The sequence below is a fragment of the Engystomops pustulosus genome, chromosome 11 (genome assembly GCF_040894005.1).
Source record: "Engystomops pustulosus chromosome 11, aEngPut4.maternal, whole genome shotgun sequence".
NCBI classification, from domain to species: Eukaryota; Metazoa; Chordata; class Amphibia; order Anura; family Leptodactylidae; genus Engystomops; species Engystomops pustulosus.
In genome coordinates, this window is record NC_092421.1 from 61,382,861 (window position 1) to 61,402,827 (window position 19,967).

A 19,967-nucleotide genomic window follows, 5' to 3' on the forward strand; every position below is an offset into this window, starting at 1 on the left:
CATATCAAGAAAGCAGAGAACTATTACTAGATGTATATTGGTAAATTACCTAATATCCTGCCCCCCATACATTACAAAAACATGAGGTAAAGTGACCGACCTCTTTTAAAAACAACTAGCATGCTGAGCTCAACTGAGCTAAAAAGATAATAATTTGGGTCTCGCTCAAACTTTTCAAAATGTAGCAGAAAAAAACAGAACCCTCTGTGGGTCCTTTCCTAAGTATGTGGTTAAAGGAAAACTACCATGAGGAATCTACTATCAGAAGTAGATCTGATGGTAGATTCCTCCTGCCTGCATCTTCCCTAATCTGAAATTTAATAATCCTGGATCCTAACCTAACTTGGTAAAAACTTTATTTTAGTAATATGTTAATTAACTGCAGAGGCTACTGGGGCGTGCACTAGCCTGGCTGGGCACTGGTAGCTAAGGCTACTCCACGCCCCAGTAGCCTCTGCAGTTAATTTACATATTACTAAAATAAAGTTTTTACCAGGTCAGGTTCCAGAGACAGGCAGTAGACATCTACCATCACATCTACTTCTGATTGTAGATTCCTCATGGTAGGTTTCCTTTAAAATGTGTTTCTACATCTCACAGAGTTATAAGAGTCCCATCTTTATTGGGTTTGAATCAGATTATACTATTGATATAGACATGTTTCTGTGTCAATGTTACAACTGTGTCTGGGTCTTCAGCAGTTCTTACTGTCAGGCTGTCAATCTGGCAGTATGAACAGTGCTCTATGGCTGGACTACAGATTGAATATACCTAGAGTTCTGCCCCTTTCTCCTGGAGCAGGCTCTCTATTCTACTAAATTTCTGTGTATGCGCTATCCTGATTGCTGAGTAAAGATTTTAATGATTGCTTTCTTGTCTGCGTTTTACTTGCTATACGTAAGTACTTCTGAGTTTTCAATATTTGGCTTAAGTTCTTGACTATTCTTCTGTATGTACAATTCTGTATGTGATCTCTATTGTGACCCGGATTGTCAACCTCCCCTTAGTGTTATATGTTTGTCTTGTTACGTGTCAATACTTTGGTGCAGGGAGGGTCCATATTCGTGGTTGTCCCATATTGCCTAAGATAAGCAGGGTAATCAGGCGAGTCTGTTGGGTGGGCTGGATTTTAAGGGTTCACTGTCCTGTCTATTGTCCCTTAGTTCAGTGTCCCAATTACAGTCAGACTGTCAACTGTACCTTACTTTCCCAAACACTTTGCAGAAATCAGTAGTACAGCGTGTACTCCAAAGCAGTTCTGGCTATTATGTGATTTGTAATCTGCATTCTCTATCAGCGCTCATCTATGCATTCTGTTTTTTTATGTATTTTTCTATAAATTTGTTGGAATATCTAGCTTCCTTGACTAAGTGCTCCTTCCCCCTCTGCATAGTCCTAGCAGATGTGACTCTCTTTTCATAGACTTAGCTGGTAGCTACTCTTCCTCCCCTTTCCATAGAGCTTCTATGTAATCTGAAACCTCACTTAGCCTTTGTCTTGTTGCTAGCAAGAGAGAATTCAACTGAGATTTCACAGAAACGAAGATTGGGATGGTAAGAACCAAGTGGACAATGAAGTGCTTTAAACTGATACGATATATATATATATATATATATATATATATATATATATATATATATATATATATTATATTCCTTATGACTGTTTATCAAAAATTTATTGACCATTTAGCCATTTCTTTGCCACTGTTTCCTTGCCACTGGATCACAAAAATCATATGATGAGTTACCTTGATCCATAAACTACACTGTCAATGAGCTTGGTGTATCCTCCACCATATCTTGACCCACAATGATCCTGGTGGAGGTGGCATTGTAGTGGAGGTGACTGCAACTTTCTTAGCAAACTGCTAATGTGGATTTAGATGGGAATCCGTCAGCTGTAGATATATCCTTACCGGCAAAGTAGACTGTGGTCTTCAATGCCTTGAATAAGATCTTGTGTTGATATCTTGCATTTGGCACAAGAACTGACTAGCATAACCATTCCTCCAAGACTTATTTAGAAGGTCCTCACCTTCTCTGCCTTCAGCTTTTGCTGTATTCTTCCAATGTTCAGAGAGTTGGGCAGGTTACAGCGCCACATACAATGGTTACCGCATGCTTTGCAAAGACATCGGAGTGAGTTTTAATTAAAGTTTATCATAACACCTCATACGAAGGATTGTGCCACTTACACTAGTGCAGAGGTGAGTTGTGGTGGATCATAATTCTCTAGAGTAATACCAACATGATTTTCACAGTCTTTAACAATACTGCATTTTTTTTTTAACATGTAACATTGAAAAACCACAAATGGTAAATTCTGACCTGCGTCATGCAAATAACAACCAATACAACACTGCAGATGGAAAAGGAGTCATATTAGCGATCTCTTCCCTCCAACATGGAGAGGAGCTGACACTGAGTGGACATTGTGTGATTCTAGAGTGCTCATGGCAGACAGTCCGAGGCAATATCATATTGTACTGCATTTTAGGTAATAGAGACTGAGAATGCAGATATCTCTGTCAGAATGGTATCACCAGTGCCAATGTCTATCATATTTTGGCACGCCACCTTTTTTTTGGTTGGGCGAATATTGAATTCTTCCTCCATGTCAGTGAGGTGTATGAAAGGGGTTGAGTATCTGATGCAGAAATAGAGAACCTGGTGGGACATCTATCCGACCCAAACGGTGAACCCCTGCCACCACCTCACCCTAGACCAGTGGTGGCAAACTTATGGCACGGGTGCCAGAGGCGGCACTCAGAGTCCTTTCTGTGGGCACCCGGGCCAACACCCCAGTACACCAGACAGGACTCAAAGAATCTTCCTGCAGTTCCAAACAACTTAAAAGATGCTGCTTTCAGTCATATTTTGATATTTACTACTTGGGACTGAAGGAAGAGGGAGAATGCGTAGACAGGGCTGAATTATCTTTGGAGGACCTCCTGCTGGCCCCACGATTCTCTGTGTACAGAGGGTCACTGGAAAGAAGCTAAAATTATGAAAAATTTCCATCTTTCTACTGTGTTGCTGTCCTCAGGAGGCCAATATGATTGAAAGTTGTTGAACAGGGAGCAGTAAGTTGCTGCTTAAATTTTTGGTTGGCACCTCGCAACAAATAAGGGGGGTTTTGGGTTGTAGTTTGAGCACTCGGCCGCTAAAAGGTTTGCCATCACTGCACCAGACGTTGTCGATACACAATCAGTTGGAGCTTAGCAACTTGACTTGCCAATATCCTTGACATAAGCTGCTAAGAAACTTTCTTTACTTTGAGGGCCAAAATTACTTTGGGGTTGAAGGTAGTTCTTCTCCTGTAGGTTATCCATCAGCGTTCTGGATGCTAGTAACACCTCTATTTCAAAATGGAGTCTAAACTACTGACATAATCTACCACACAGATCTTGCTATGTGCTTTGGCATAAGGGGCTTTTGGCGACACATAAAAGTTGAAGGCATACAACTCCTAATGAGGTTCCTTCTCCTCCATGAGCACTTAGACTAAAATAAGGGATGTTATGAAGACACATCATAGGACATCATGGAAACCAGTGATATCTATCTGACATGAGATACACACGACATGAGAAAATTTGGTGTAATAGCACAATGTGTAGAACATCATAGAAAAATGATTGGAATAATTTATTGTCATGGTAACAGTAGCATAGTGTAACATGGAGAAGTGTGCCAAGAGTTAACACAAAGAAAAAGGGATATTGCCTCTTCGATCTACTTTGCACCTTGGTGTTCATGGTTCTTTGCGTAACCCTTATTATTTCCCTTTTAACATGTTATTTTTTTGTTCACAATCGCCACATTTGTTTTCGGTTTCTTTGTATAACAAAACAGAACCAAGCATTGTACAAGTACTGGTGTGCTGTACAGACACATAACAAGTGAATTGGAAAACATGGCGTACAATTTTTTTTTTTTTTTTTTAGCAGAGCAGGAAAGACTTATGAGTTAGACCCGGAACTACACAGTAGTTTCATTTCTCCAGGGCCCGGTTTTTACGTTCCCTGTGTTATCGGAACTATAGATCATGGCTTCATGCATGCTACCCTTGAGTAACCCATTAGGATTTGTTGTGTTAAATGGATATGATTGTCTCCTTGGTTGCATCTCAAAGTGAGTATGGTGCACAGTGTCAGAGTCAGGCATTTTGCCACAACTAAATATTGCAGTACTTGCATCACTGCTCTCGGGCTGGTTGATGGTAGGGTAGGGGTCGCTTGCCGCACAACAGCCCCGTCTGTGGCCCGTATGGCCCTCGTGTGTACTGCGTGGACTGTCTGTGTGCGAGCTGTGGATACTCCCATCAATACTAGACGGAATATGGTATGCGTACTCTCTCTCAGCAGCTGACCTATGTCGACTGAAGTAGCGTGGCTTAGTTCTGCTTTTTAGACACCTGTGAACGTGCATGTTGGGTCGAAAAGCACCTTCATTATGCACATGGATATGAGCTTCATCTTCCATAAGTTGTTCACAGTGAATCTTCGCACAGCATGGTGTTACGGGCGAGAGGCAATTTACATGGTTCTGCACCGCTTGTAAGTTAGTGAGTTTGCAATGACCCACAGATGGGTGGTTGTACATGGGAGACTTATTGGGGCATGGTGAATCCTGAATGCAGGTTGCATGACCCTGGGCGTCTCCATTTACGTTCACTTTTTGCCGAGCAGTGGCTGCTGCTGTGTACGCGTTTCTTTTCGACGGGCAACAGGACCACCAACAATGCCAAACGTCGTCTCGCTTTGCACAGTGATGTATTAAAGTGAAGAGGCCTAAAGTTACACAAAATGCCCCATACAGGCAGCTGAAGATCATATCCAAGAAATGCCCTTGAGATACAGCAAGAGCCCCGAAGGTCCAGGTTGCTGTGAATAGAAAGAGAGTAAAAGCGGCTGCTCGGAGCTGGGCCTTGAATGAATGCTCATTTTCCAGCAATGAGGATGAAATCATGGAGCAGGTTGCCTGGGCAACGGGTCCAGCTTCAGTTATATGACTGTGACCCATTTCTCCACCTGCCAACCTCTGCTGCTCCTCCGTCCTTTCTTTTAATTCATACTTGCGTTCAGGATGACGCTTTAGCTGTACATAGGTACATAGGAAATAAACACAGGTGACGAGAACAATGAAAGCCACCGGGCCGTAGAACGCACCAAGACTTGGCTCCCAAGCCATCCAGCAGCTGCGAACCCAAAGAGAAATACAGATGTTAGTGCTGCAGAAGAGTATACAATAGTCATACAAGTAGGTTTGTATTAATTTGAAAACCCTAAACCTATTATCAAAAGGGGTCCTCTAGATTGAATCCAGAGAGTCTCTTTCTCTGGAGGACCTCTCCTGTCTTGCATTCCATGGAAAACCTTTTCACTATATTATTTTTCCCCAAACACTTCATCTGATTGCAGAAGATTCCAATTATGGGATCTGCTAATTGTCAATGAACATTTCTAAACATAAAGACTGTCAGAAGTGAAGACCCTTTATCGATTTTGTTACAACACGTACAGTAGTTTGGTAATTTCATTGGCCATGGTATTTAGATTTTAGACTTGTAGTAGTCAACTAAATCTTTGAGTTTACACCTCATAGGATCTGGTTGATTATTAATTTGCATTAGTTGGTTATTCGTTAAAACCCTTTCATAATGAGGATGAGAAGAAATATATATGTCCAGCTTGTGGAACAGAAACCATTGTTAATTGTCAATTAGATCCCCAAGATGCCTTTTCCCTCTCACCTAATGTAACCCCATCAACTGAATATGTATTATATGGTATTTGTAGACTTCTAATATATTCCAGTGGGAATATCCCTATTGAATTTGGTTGTTAAGAAGAAACTGGGGTCACTGGAAGGAAGCTAAAGAAAGCATTTGGAGAACACCATATAGATAATAAGCTGTTTAGAATTTGGTTGCCGAAACTAAAAATTTTCAAGTAATTTTCTGGTAGGCCCAAACTAAATCATGCACCATCCATTAAAGGATAACCCAATAAGGAGACTTTTAGGATATAGGATATTGATGAAATATGAGACTCAGCACTTCTTTTTCAGACCCAATTTGAAAAAGGGAGCGTTAAGAACTTGGTTCTCAGGAATCTGGGGACTCCTTCTCTGATAACAGAAAAGTCCTGAGTAGAGATGAGTGGACTTTGTCTGTGTTTGGTTTTGGCTGCCCAACCCAAATATATTCCGGCACACTTCCCCTGGAGATGATAGCCATGGAGAGTTGCTAGAGGCATTCTTTTGCCGATTTGGCTGTTCGGCCGCCAATCCGACTATATGTCCAGGTCAGGTGGCCAAGTGATTATTATATAGGATAACCTCTTTTTATACAATATACTGCAAAGTCTTTTTAGATAAAAATCTACTTAAACTGAAAAGTGGGCGGCTGTGTACGGCAAGCTTGTAGCAAATTCATTCCTTTTCCACTTGTCACATCAAATGGCAAAAGAAGTAGTCTCACAGTACAGAAATAGTTCTGTCAATCTTTTATAGTTTCTTGTCCTGAATTCCGAGACCCCAGGACACACTTGTCTGTACAAAGCCTCCAATGCTGTCTTGGATCTAATCTCCCTCAGTCTCCCTATGAAACTGCCTCCACTGAGAGATTGACAGATTTTCTCTATCTATTTGCAATGCAGCCTCCTAACATCGGAAAAATCAGTAACCTGAAGGATCCTATATCTCATTATGTCAGGTTAGCCACCACTTTATTATGTGTTTGTCAATAGGCAAGTAATAACATTAGTCTACAGTGAAATATATTACTGTAATTGTAGCGTCCATTGTTCCTTCCATTTTTCTTGACGATTGCATTGTGTTTTGAACTTGTATGACATAAATCTACTTACTGTAAGCTTTGTCTATGTACTATTTACAGATCAAAGTTCTAGGAGAATACTATAGATTAAAGTAAAATCAACTCTAAAAAGGGCAAAATTGGAAAAACGTTCCCCCTGGCCAGAAATTACTGGGCCCCAATTGAAACTCGAGGTTTTTACTTATTGCAAAGAGACAAAGGTTCCTCAACCCTCGTATGACCATATCCTCTGCACTTCATCAAGTGGTACTTCATCAAGAGGGTCCCCAATCACATTGTGCTATGAATAATATCAGTGGCCTGTGATATGGCAAAAAAAACTGATGTTCCACTCAACGATCACCCACTGCACCTATTTTGATGGGAACCAGATCGCAATAGGTCTCTACTTCCTGGTCCACAGGACCAATAATTAAAGACCCTAAGGTCTTGGAAAGCAGTGAAATGGGAGGTTGGGGTAATGAGTCTTTAGATGACTTGGCACTCACATAACCTTGAACTCAACATCAATCAGTCTGTCTGGACTTACATCAAGACATCAAGTTTTTGAGAGAGCCAACATCCACAGAAGATGTGTGCCTAGTTCTCTAAGTTTGGGACAGCCTTGTGTGTCCATGTGTAGGGTTTTTTTGTTTCAATATCTTGATGTTATATTTTTTCTTTTGTTTATGTGAATATTATGAAAGAAATTTTTTTGGAACGTACAAGTGGGTAAAAATTTATCAACACTAACCTTTGTCACGGCAAGTTATTAACATATGGAATAATATGAAGTCATTGGGTGTCTTCTGGTGAGCGATTACCTCCTTCTGTAGGGCTAATGTGCCCATTGTTATAATGATTTTACAATGACTTGAAGCTGGACGCGTGGGGTTAGGGCATTATTAATAGTGTGTTACCCAGTACTAATTTTACACTTGGGAACCTGATGGCTGCCGTGCGTTGCCTGCACATTGCCGCCTTCCATCGCGTAAACTAGAGTCTTCTTGATAAATGCCTCACAAATTTGAAGCTCGGAAGACTAGGCAGTGATGAAATGGTAAGAGCTAAAGAAACAGATGTTTTGACTTTGCTTTTTGTTTTACTTCTTTGTTTTTAATCCATTTTCTATTTTTTTTGCCCGTCCAGGGTTTTAGACGTTTTAAGTAAAATGACTAAAATCAAAGATGTACAGCAAAAACACAAAGATAGCTATGGTAAAAAAAACAAATCACAAGTGGACCACCTCTATTAAAATGGACTCTAACTATTGAGAATTTGCATCCGTAGCTAAAGTGAGCATTTGAGGTATGAATGTGCAAGGAGCCAAAGAGAATGTGGCAATGGATAGGAATGGATGACCACAGTTATGTATACTGTACACTGTATACAGTCAACTGGACCATGAATGACTGTGTTATCTCTTGTGTTGAGCGGTCCCAAACCGCAAAGTTTTGGTCTGTGCCTAAATTTGCCAGTTTGGGTCTTCAGGACTTGACCCCGAACATTATCAGCAGCTGGGGGTTCAGGTTCCGGCTCAAACCACTGCCGGTAAAGTCCAGCAATGATTGCAGAAGTTAATTATATAAATGCCGCCATGGGTACGTGTGCTCCCCAATGATGTGCCACATGGATATAAATGCCGCTGATAACTTTGCCAGCGGGATTTAAACAGTTAACACCGACGATCAATGTCAGGTCTTACTGGGGTTGTGGTTATGGCCTGGGCTCTGATGAAGAATTTCAAGTTGAGGTCAAGCTCAACCCACTGCCGGTAATTAATGGCGGCATTCAAACTGATCTGGTGCGTGCACTTCCCAATGATCCGCCACATCAATTCCTCTGGTGACTTTGCCAGCAGCAGTTAAACGGTTAACACCCATGACTAAGGCAAGCTCTAATCAAAGGTGTTACTGGGGGAGTGGTTCTGATCGGGTAAAGAATTTCAAGTTCAGGTTTGGTCCACTCATCACTAATTGTAACATGCACTCTTAGGCCCCTTCCACACTAGCGAGTGTGATGCGATGAACTCGCATCACACTCGCAACGCAAGCTGCCGGGAACGCACGGCCCGAACGCTGCACCGCGGGAGTGAACTGACATGCTGAGTTCACTCCCGCGGTGCAGCGTTCGGGCCGTGCGTTCCCGGCAGCTTGCGTTGCGAGTGTGATGCGAGTTCATCGCATCACACTCGCTAGTGTGGAAGGGGCCTCAAACATTTCACCTTGTCTTAAAGTATGGCTGTACCAATGTTCAGTATAGTATCGTCATAGTAACACAATAAAATTGTAATAAAGTTTTTAGTTACAGTTTTATCAGTTCTATCAATGTAACCATAAAACTGTAACATATGGCTGTAGCAATGTCAAGTCTGATTGTAACAGTGTTCAGTGTAGCTGTATGGATTGATACAATGGTAATAGTAATGTACAGTATAACAGTCACCCATGTATAGTATGGTTGTAGCAAATAAAGTATGAGTGGAACAAGGTCTGCAATGGTTGAAAATCAGCAGATTCGTACCAAATCTAAAAAGATCTATCTGTAAAGTGTATCGTATGGTTGTAGGAGTATTAGCAACACGTCTGTCTGCAGAAATGTTTCGATGATTGTGGTAGTATACAGGACGGCTGTAACGATGTATAATGTGGTTGTAGAAATGTACAATATGGTTGTCACAATATGCAGTATGACAGTAATACTATACAGCATGGATGTAACAATGGCAGTAGAAAGGAGATTTTAGGGTTATGTTACTTACTAAGGTGCATTGTCTTCATTTCCATAATTTTTTATGTTGGTTGCAGCGGTTATTCCACAAATAATAAAGGGGACACCACCACTTATAAGATAAAACCTGTAGAAAGAAAACACCGGTATATCATGAGAATGTGTAACGACAGTAATAACCTATTAACTTGCTTTGTACCTTGTAAAAGAGTTCTGCAACCATTATGGAATATGTCAATATGTCGGGGTTTGGCCTTTAATATTTCTATTGGTAGTAAAGGGGCAACGGGTCACATCAGTAATCGGAGAGTCAAGTCCTTCCGAAATTCATGTAATTGGGAGGCCAGAAATGTATCTGCATCTTAAAGGAAATCTACCACCAGGATGAAGGATTGTAAACCAAGCACCGGACATACAGACTGATATGTGGCATGATGCCTAGTGCATTCACTCCACAAAAGGGTCGCGTGGGACACAAATGTGACGCAGACACTTCTTATATACCTGTGCAAGGAGCCTGCACTGGAAAGAAAATGCAAAATCAGACAGAAAGCTGGTGCACGGCCCTTAGTAAATGGGCCCCACTGTCCTATAGAATGAATAAGAGAAGGAGAAATCTTTGCAATGTGATTCCCATTGCTCCACCTTGATGACTATTCATTAAGAGCACATTTTGAAGAATAAATACCATTACGGATGAAATACAATTTATTATTCTGTGATGTCTCCGGGGACGGTCAAGAATAGACATGATTAATGGATGCAGAGTGATAACGTCTAGAAATATACAGTGGAATAGCAAATAATAGATCTTTTAGTGCCAAGAATGTTGTATTACTTCCAGGATATCGAGAAGACGGTAATAATACTGATCAGCATAGTAGTAAATGGTGATGATTCAAAAATATCATTATTTATTCAATAATGTTCCGTTTTTAGTATTTTTTGGGCTAGTTGCAGAAAATTCATTGGACGGTCAATTAAAGGGGAATATTCACAAATTCTAGCACTCTACTACATTTCTACTAATCAATGACACAGAGTATTGAGTTGGTTTGTAGATTTGGCAGGAATTTGGAATGTTCAGACATAGGGGGATATTTATCAGGACCTTTGCGCACCGCCAGTGGCGCAGAGGCCCTGAAATAATCGCAAATGCTAGCTTATTGCTAGCTTTTGCGATTATTTTCCCCAATCCGCCACCTTCACGCGCGGCCGGACGGGAGTGGGACGGCACGGGGCGTTACTGTCCCCGCGCCTGCGCACTCGCTGCTGCTGGCGACTTTTCATACGTGAAAAGTCGCCGGCTGCGTTTTTTTCTACGCCAGGCCGTGCCTGGCGTAGGATAAACGCTGCGCTGCTGGCAGCCCGATACATCAAGAGGCAGAAGCCTCTTGATGTATCGGGCTGCGAATTTGCAGCGGCGGGGCGATCATACACTGGCGCACGAGCCCCATGGCGCACGAGCCCCCATGGAATCAAATCTGAATCTTCACTGCTTCGGACGAATGAGTCTTAGCTTAGGAAAAGGTGAAAGGAAAGGGAAAATGAGAAATTTTGTAAAGAAATTTCGGAAACTAGATAGAAGCTTTATACAAATTATCTGTGAACAGTCACTGGAAAGATGTCCATTTTGCAAAAAAAAAAAAAAATTAGGAACCTAAATTGCAGCTTTTTATGATAACTCTGTGTTCCGGGGGACTAGAGGGGGTTATATACCAATTTCTAGGCCAATTAGATTGATTTATACCCAAACCAAATCTTTCCAAAAATTTCTAAAAATCTGAATGATTGCTCAGGTGTCTCTCCCCGGATTCTGGAGCAGTTTGATTTTTTTTTCTCTAGCCCTTGCTGTTCCCAAGAAACCAATTCCATTAGTTTAGTCAGTCAATATTAGGCACCAGTTCCTGGTGCAGGCTGTATGTGGTGCACGAGTGCGGGGCAGGATTGGATCGGCCGTTCCAGTCCACTTTGCCACCAGGCATGACCCCCTTCACGCCCCTCCACTCCCGCTTGGCATAGAGATGGCTTTAGGGCACAATTCCTGGCCGTAAATGAGGAATTGCACCTATTTCAGAGCCTGTACACCAGAAAACTGATGTACAACCTCTGTCTGACAGATCCCCCCCTTAGCTTTTACACCCCCTAATTCCTTATTCCACTTATGTTATCCCATCAGTCAGCTATAATCCCTCCTCCTGCTTAACTCCACCCTCTGATCCTTCCCATGAGGTCCTTGGATGTGTTAATAGTACAGTATTATACAGTCAGGTTTACTTCTTAAGAAAAATGATTAATATCCAAATACTGATACCTCCTGGAAGCTGTGGGGAGACCACAGTATTTGGAAGAACATTGCAGTCTCCTCACTGTTCACAAAGCACAGTGCCACACAAGGTATAGTGCTTGTGCCTGGTATTGCAGCTTAACCCAAGTCAGTTTAATGGGAATTGACCTGCAAACTGACCGTTAAGTTGATGATTTGTTCCATTACTGGTCTTCAAAGAGGAAGTGGCGCTCACAGTGGACACTTTATTTATCAATTTAAGGGTGGAACAGCACAATGGATATTTCTGGATGTCAGTGTTATCTAGAATTGTCTATTATATCAATGCAGTCAGACATTAATAAACTTGTTCCGCTCTTGTGCGACTTTCATGCCGCTTATTAAACGCTGCCACCTGCTGCATTAAAATAACAAAAAGCGACGCTTAAAGCAGCTCGGAAATTTCTGGAATGAAACACCTTTGAAATGGAGGCTTTGTTGTTCGCTAGCAATGTGCCGCTAATTTACTCCTCAAGCCCACATACTTTTCATGAGTGGTAAAGTAGGGCTGTCATCGCGCCACAAAACCAACGGAAAATCGGAAATATCCACAAACTATTAATGAACCTACATGAACTGGCGTAATAACCTCTCATCCAATCTCCCCAGATTGGCATCTCCCTCTTTACCGTTTCATCTACATATTCATATTCACGCCCGTAAATATTTGCCACATAGGGAAACATAACAATATACTTATAGACTACAGAAGATTTTTTTTTTTCCATTAAAAATATAAGCAAAAATAATTACAGTAGGGGGATACATATCTGTGAACGTCGCCATGACAACCGGAACGGAAACATCCATTGTTTATATCGCTGGCTTCACTCAGGGAATGAGAACACAATGCAGAATAGAAAGAAGGTGGATATCACAATGGGACTTCTTTATGTGATGACTTAAAAGCTTTAGTTCTATATGACGTCTATATATCTTTGTAGAAAAGAACCTAAAATCTGTCTATCCATCTATGTCTATGCAAGATATAACTAGCTAGCTGCTATTTTATCAGATCACAATCTCTATATCTGTCTATAATATCTGTAATTCATCTATTCTAATCGATCTACAGGCAGTCCCCGGGTTACGTACAAGATAAGTTCTTAAGTTGAATTTGTATGTAAGTCGGAACTGTATAATTTATAACTGTAACCCCAGACAAATTTTTTTGGGTCTCTGTGACAATTGGATTTTAAAAATGTTGGATTGTCATAAGAACCAGGATTAACAATAAATCTTCATTGGAGACACCTGTGATAGATAATTGTTATAGCTGTTTACTGTAGCCGAATGCTAAAGTACAGTAAATTACTAAAATCCAGAGGTCTGTTTGTAACTAGGGGTCATCTGTAAGTCGGGTGTTCTTAAGTAGGGGACTGCCTGTATTTATATATTTATCTACTTTCTATTTCATATATATCTTTGCTTCTCTATGTGTTTGTCTTTCTGGCTATCCTTTTATCTATGTATTTCATGTCCATCTGTGCTTCTATCTACCAACAAAGACCTGTTTTTTGTTTGATGCATGCTTAAAAAGGTTTGGGTGTCAGGTCTTCCACAAATAACATCCAAGAAAATGCAGCGCAAGAGGATTACCGTTAAAAAGTATGCGTGAACTTTTCCGACATCAGAGCAACGTTTCGGCTCTCCGATGTTGGAATAAAAGTTCATGCATACTTTTTTCAGGGTAACCTTTATGTGCTATTTTTTTTCTTGGATGTTATCTATCTATTTAGGGTTGTACCAGCATTGATGTAAGTGAGCCTCTTGCCTCAGGCAGCAAGTTGTGGGGGAAGCATCAGGGGCAAAGTCACCTGCTACAAAGCAGGACCTGACACTTAAATATAGGTGCACATTTACTTACACGTCCCGTCGCGATCCCTGAGGTGCGTTGTTCGACGAGGATTCGGAGCTGCCGCGATTCACTATGATTGTGCGTCCAATTTCCTGCATGTGTGGCTTCCCCGCTCAGGTCCGCCGGATATCACCTTCTTCTTCTTCCCGATGCATGTAAGTGCATGGCTTGCGACACAATTTTGAATGTTAAATCCTGCGCATGTACGAATCCGTCGGATCGTCCGACAGCCCGCCCCCCGATTTGTGTCGCGTTAAAAAGCCGACGACGATGTGACAAAATCCGATCGTGTGCGACAAAAAGCCCTTCTAAATGCAGCGCTCATCGGAAATCGCTGGATATTCCGACGATGATGCGGTCTGCGGACCATTAATAAATGAGCCCCATAGTGTCTATTAATGAGGCAATGTAGTAGAATCCACTTACTAAAAAAAATAACCTGCTACTGGCGGTCCATGACTTAAGGACACCCGACTTACAGACGGACCTCCCTTCCCACTGTGACCTCTGGTGAAGCTCTCTGGATGTTACTTTAGTCCCAGGCTGCAATGATCAGCTGTAAGGTGTCTGTAATGAAGTTTTCTTGATAAATCTTTTTCCCATGATGGCACAACATTTTGAAAATTCAATTGTCACTTTTTTTTCTGGAAAAGTTATAAATTACACCTGTTCAGACTTGCATACACATCCAACTTAAGAACAAACCTAAAGAAGAACCTATACTGTGCATAACCTAGGGACTGCCTGTATATTACTACTGAACGGGGCAAAGGGGGCACCATTGTATAGCTCGCCTCAGGCAGCAGAAACCTTAGGTTCACGGCTGTATCTATCTCATATCTATCTATACTTTTTATCTCTCTATGTTTCTGTCATTCTGTCTATCTACTGATATCATCATCTGAATTCTTTAAAAGCTACACTTCATGCAACTGAGTAATGTTCCTGGAACTGTGACTGTGTGACTCTTCTACAACAGAGAAACACCCCTGTGACTCCAGGGACTGGATTAGTCTACGTACACAGTGGGGGTTCAAAGCTAAACTACTCAACAACAACAGGGGTTACAGTTCTACTAGTTACTGTCACGGGTGTCCCTGCGGCAGGCTCTGGTGAATACCAGGTTCCACTTAGCTTCCAGTTCCAGGTGCCGACTAGTACCATCTCCCATGGTGGTCCAGTGGGTCCACTGACCCCCGAGCCCTGACAATTACAGCGCAAAATTCAATGTAATATAATTTGAAGCGCGGTGCCTTTACCTGCATAGGGCAAAAGTTGCCGACTGGCTTCCTTTAAGTATCCGCCTACTTCCTGCCCCGCCCCTGCTTAATACAACATCCATACATAAACAGTATATGAAAATTTTTTTTTTATTTTTGTCTCTTTATGTCTTCTCCCACCTCCTCATCACCATTCCACCAGTCATCTACTATCTTATGGCACGTAGCCACCTGACACTCCTCAGTAATGAAAAGAGATGAGACGTAATAAAGAAGATCTTACCATCTTTTTATTCATTTCCAACATAATTCATTAATTATGATCACTCTCAATCTGCTGTATAAACTAATCAGATTTCCCCTGCAATGTTACTTGCAGCTGCACTACCTGAAATAATCTTACTTTGATCTCGGAAATTGGGTATTCATCTATCTAAATGCTAATTGCCTTTTTAGCCTTTGCCTTATCCCTCTTGCTTAACCTTCATTAATTCACACCGCAGCTCGGAGATGTGTATGAAATGTAATTTATCTTTACATTATGTTCCACCCCGGCTTATAACAACCATGAGAAATGTTACATGAGTCATGGAAGATGTGTATTTGTATAAGGTTAGAATAACTTGGAGATGTATTTACCAAGCTCTTATCTATAGGATATTGATAACTTGCTGGAATACATTGGCAGTACAGAGAAGCAAGTCATGATAGGGTATTTACATGCACCATACTTCACCCTACGAGGTTCACACCACGTTTTTGCCTTCTATTGTAAGATTCCCAATATCTAGACTTGAGCGAACTCAAACCAGACTGTGGTTAAGCCAGAAGTCCATTCTTTATTTTATTTCAGGTTATTAAATTACTTTCACACTACGGTAATTTTTCAAACCTGAACTTCGACGGGTTTGCTCAACACTACCGACGTTGCCCAACAACAGAGATCTAGAACTTATCCCGCTGTTAATAATGCCATCCATTTCTCCCCCTCCGCCCCTGACTTTAGCAGCAGGCATTGATAGTTCCCCCAGTGATGTCACTTAATATGGTCATACCTTATATGGACAGTGGCTCCACCAGTGACTTCCCATAGCATACACTCAGCAGAGGCTGGGAATGGATGCAATACTTTGCTTCTGTCCCCCTTTACATCCATTGGTCTCCACTGAACGTATCCAACGCTTAGAAAGAGGGAGCAGGGTGGAAAAATGTAGCTTTCTGCAGGTCTCCATCCTGTTTTTTTTCACAGCATAAAACATATAGCAAAAGGACGGCTATGTATGCCAATAAACACCACTAGTTTAGGAGGCAGTTAATAGTGGTATGCGCGGCAAAAAAACTCAACCAAAAGTCGCAATTTATTGCTGTGTGCCAGGAATTTTGACTTTTTTTATGACTTGCATGCCAGAAAAAAAGTTTTTTGTGATTTCCCAACATAGTAATAATTCAAACGCCGTAAAATTAGGGTAGAGGAATAATGCACATAGTGATGTCTCAGCCTAGAATATTGTACACAGTGATGTTTTATAATACGATTCCTGTAAACTTGCTGCACGTGCACTTTACAATGAAAAACACTGACCAGTATAGGACATGAAAAATATAAAATGCAGTGTTTATGGTCCCATATGCTACTAACGCCGCTGTCCAATTCTAGTCCACAAATAGCTCCTCTTTAGTCATATTATAATTATATTATTATTATTATCTCAGATACTTCACATTTCATGCACTGTCTTCCCCAATGTGGTGGTTATGGAAGTAGTAAGTTGTATGGAATAACATACCATAAGCATAGAGTCTCCCTGCTAGGACCTTCAGTGATGATGTTGTTGGTATAATACAATGGGGCTCATTTACTAAGGGTCATGGATCGGACTGCTTTCATTGGACTGTTCACGGTTTTTGGGATTTGCGCTGCTATGACAGGTATTTAACTGGGGATTGTGTCACACGCAATCAGATTGTGGCGCAGCTGCGCTGATTTTCATGCGACAGAAATCGGGGGGGGGGGGCATGTCGTTGGACGATCTGACAGATTCGGACTGAGCGCAGGATTTAACTTTCAAATTATGTCGCAAGCCCAAGCACTTACATGCAGCGGGAAGAAGAAGGTGAACTCTGTCGGACCTGAGAGGGGGAGCGACACATGCAGGATATCGGGCGCATCGCATGATCTTAGTGAATCGCGGCACAGTGCAGGATCGTTGGACAATGCACTTTCGGTGAACTACTGCAGACAGGTAAGTAAATGTGCCCCATTGTATCTCTCAATAAGGATAAATCACTTTCAAAATGATATTTCTTTATAATCATTAACTGGATCTATTAGATAATATCCACCTCTTATAACATATGGGAAGCCGTGTTACTAGCTGCATTAGTGAGAACAGAAGAAAGCTCTTCCATGGGCTACTTTATCTTCATAGCTCAGAGGCTCAGCATGTACCGTATTAAAAATATCCATCCCTACGCAGAATTGCAATTACTTCTGTTAGCGCGGCGGTGTAATATGTAGGTTTTTACTATTCAGGCAGATAATGCTCTCTGTATTTCATGCAGGGTATGAGGACTGTGAATTCTTGTAGTTATTGTAAATGAATAGATTTTCCGAACCATTGGATGCTTTACTACATTACATACAAAATGCCGAAAAATAGCATTCCTCTAACCTACTGCTGGCAGCATGGATGTAACTCAGAAATCCACAATACCGTAACCTTTTTTCATGGCCGTCAGCCATATAGAAATATAAGGCGGTCAATTTCTGCAGTCTGGTTCCTTGCTAGGGTCTTAAAACATGGAAACACAAACCCCCAAGATATGTTTTGCCTCCTTTTCTTTCTATGTATCTATCATATTGGGGCACATTTACTAAGGGTCCACGGACCGTGATTCTGTCGGGTTTTCACAAATATTTACGATTTGCACAGTTTTGCACTGAATTGCCCCAGGTTTTGGCACACGCGATTGGATTGTGGCGCATCGGTGCCACGACATAGATCGGGGGGCGTTGCTGTCGGACAACCCAATGGATTCGGAAAAAAACCAAGGAATTGAAACAATTAATTGTGTCGCAAGATCAGCACTCACATGCACTGGGAAGAAGGTGAACTCCAGCGGACCTCGGCGCAGCAGCGACACCTGCTGGATATCGGCTGCACGACCTTAGTGAATCACGACAGTCCCGAATCCTCGTCGGACAACGTGCCGCGGGATCGTGACTGGAACGGGTAAGTAAATGTGCCCCAATGTCTCAGCTGCAGGCAGTCCCTGGGTTACGTACCAGATAGGGTCCATAAGTTTGTTCTTAAGTTGAATTCGTATGTAAGTCAAAACTGTATATTTTATAACTGTGATTCTAGACCAAATTTTTTTTTGTCCCAATGAAAATTGGAGTTTCACATTTTTTTTGCTGTAATGGGACCAAGGATCATCAATAAAACTTCAGAACAGAGACTTTATAGCTGATCATTGGGGACCCAGGGAGCACCCAGAGAGCTTCACCAGAGGTCACAGGGGGAAAAGAGGTCCGTCTTTAACTAGGGGTTGTCAGTAAGTCGAGTGTCCTTAAGTAGGGGACCGCCTGTATTCTTAAGGTAGACTCCTCGATGTTCCAGTTCTACGCAATCAGAAGTGATAATAGTCAAGTTACATCCAGGTCCCTTCCATACTATGAGGTTACTGTAATTGTTGTATTTTTCTCCACAGCCTCACATATAGTGATATAATGTAACACTTGGCATTAAAATTGTAATAATCTCCGGTAAACTCCACATATCCAGCATTCTGTATATCATAAATCTCAGTGCAGGGAGCTAGGAGAACAATTTATAATACTTAAAGGACATCTACCACCAGAATGAAACATTGTAAACCAAGCACACTTACATACTGGTGTGTGCCCCCTCTGGCAGGATCTGCTCTTTATTAAACTTATGGCCTTGTTATTAAGAAAAAAAGAGCTTTAAAATTATGAAAATGATATGGAGGGGCTCCAGACTCCATTAACACCTATGGAGCCTGAAGCCCCTCATGCATAAATTGTATAATTTTAAAAACCTTTTTTGTAAAAACCAATGAATAAGAAGCTAAAAGAAGACCAGACCCTGACAGAGGGGCACACACTAGTATGTCAGTGTGCTTGGTTTACTATCCTTGATCCTGGTGGTAGATGTCCTTTAATTTTTTTGGACATCAAATGAGAACAAAATATTGCAAGAGGATTACTGGTCCTGTTGCAACTACAACTTCTGTAACTCCTTCTGCCATAACATCTGCTGTGGAAACCATCCATTGTTCACATTTTTCTGAGGTTAAAAATATAAATTTTGTTTGTCTTGTCTGTTTTTTGTTTGTGCTTTCTTTTTTTTTAATTATTTATTTATTTATTTATGTTTTCTTCTTTGTTAAGGTTATTAAGGTTTAACAAGTGTAAATGCGAAAATATTTGTTGAGGGTGGAGGGTGGGTGGTAGAGGGTTCAAAGGTATTATTTGATACACTTCATGTTGTATTGGTATCTAGTGGAAAAGTGTATTTGTATATTTATGAATATTTCTGTACCATATACTTTTGATAATTAAAAAATATATATATATATCATTACTTTTGGTTTGGATCTCTTAAATTCCATCACATCCAATCGTTCTAGTTTTTGAGGCTTTTGAGGTTCATTTTTAACTTGCCCTGCTCAGCATATTCATATTCACTCTATTACATAGTTACCAACACTGCTGTCTGTGGAATACAGATGTATAAGTCACGCCCCCGCAGAACTGTCCCCTGGTGGGTGGGATCACAAACGACATCAGAAAGATTATCACCTTCTTATTATACATTATACATTTTAGTTATTCACTGTATGTAATGTCGGCAGTAATAAAATCAATGGCATTGGCTTTTTACATGTGCGCTCATTTTACGATAGCATTGCTTAGCGATTACTCGGGTCTGTGCATAGAAGACATGACATGAAGTAATCACAGAAGATTTAGCTGCTTGCTAGAAAA

The 19,967-nt window shown here is 41.2% G+C and overlaps 1 protein-coding gene across 6 annotated transcripts in view; it reads right to left on the minus strand.

The window, feature by feature from the left end:
- Positions 1–3,885: 3,885 nt before the first annotated feature.
- Positions 3,886–19,967, minus strand: part of ADGRA1 (adhesion G protein-coupled receptor A1) — a 453,444-nt gene continuing 437,362 nt past the window's right edge. For all 6 annotated transcript variants that reach the window (XM_072131164.1, XM_072131165.1, XM_072131167.1 and 3 more), the window contains 2 exons: positions 9,584–9,679; positions 3,886–5,202 (listed from right to left, as the gene is read on the minus strand). In XM_072131164.1, coding sequence (XP_071987265.1) covers positions 3,984–5,202; positions 9,584–9,679 — 1,315 coding nt within the window. In that variant the 3' untranslated portion in view covers positions 3,886–3,983. The remainder of the gene's footprint in view (positions 5,203–9,583; positions 9,680–19,967) is intronic.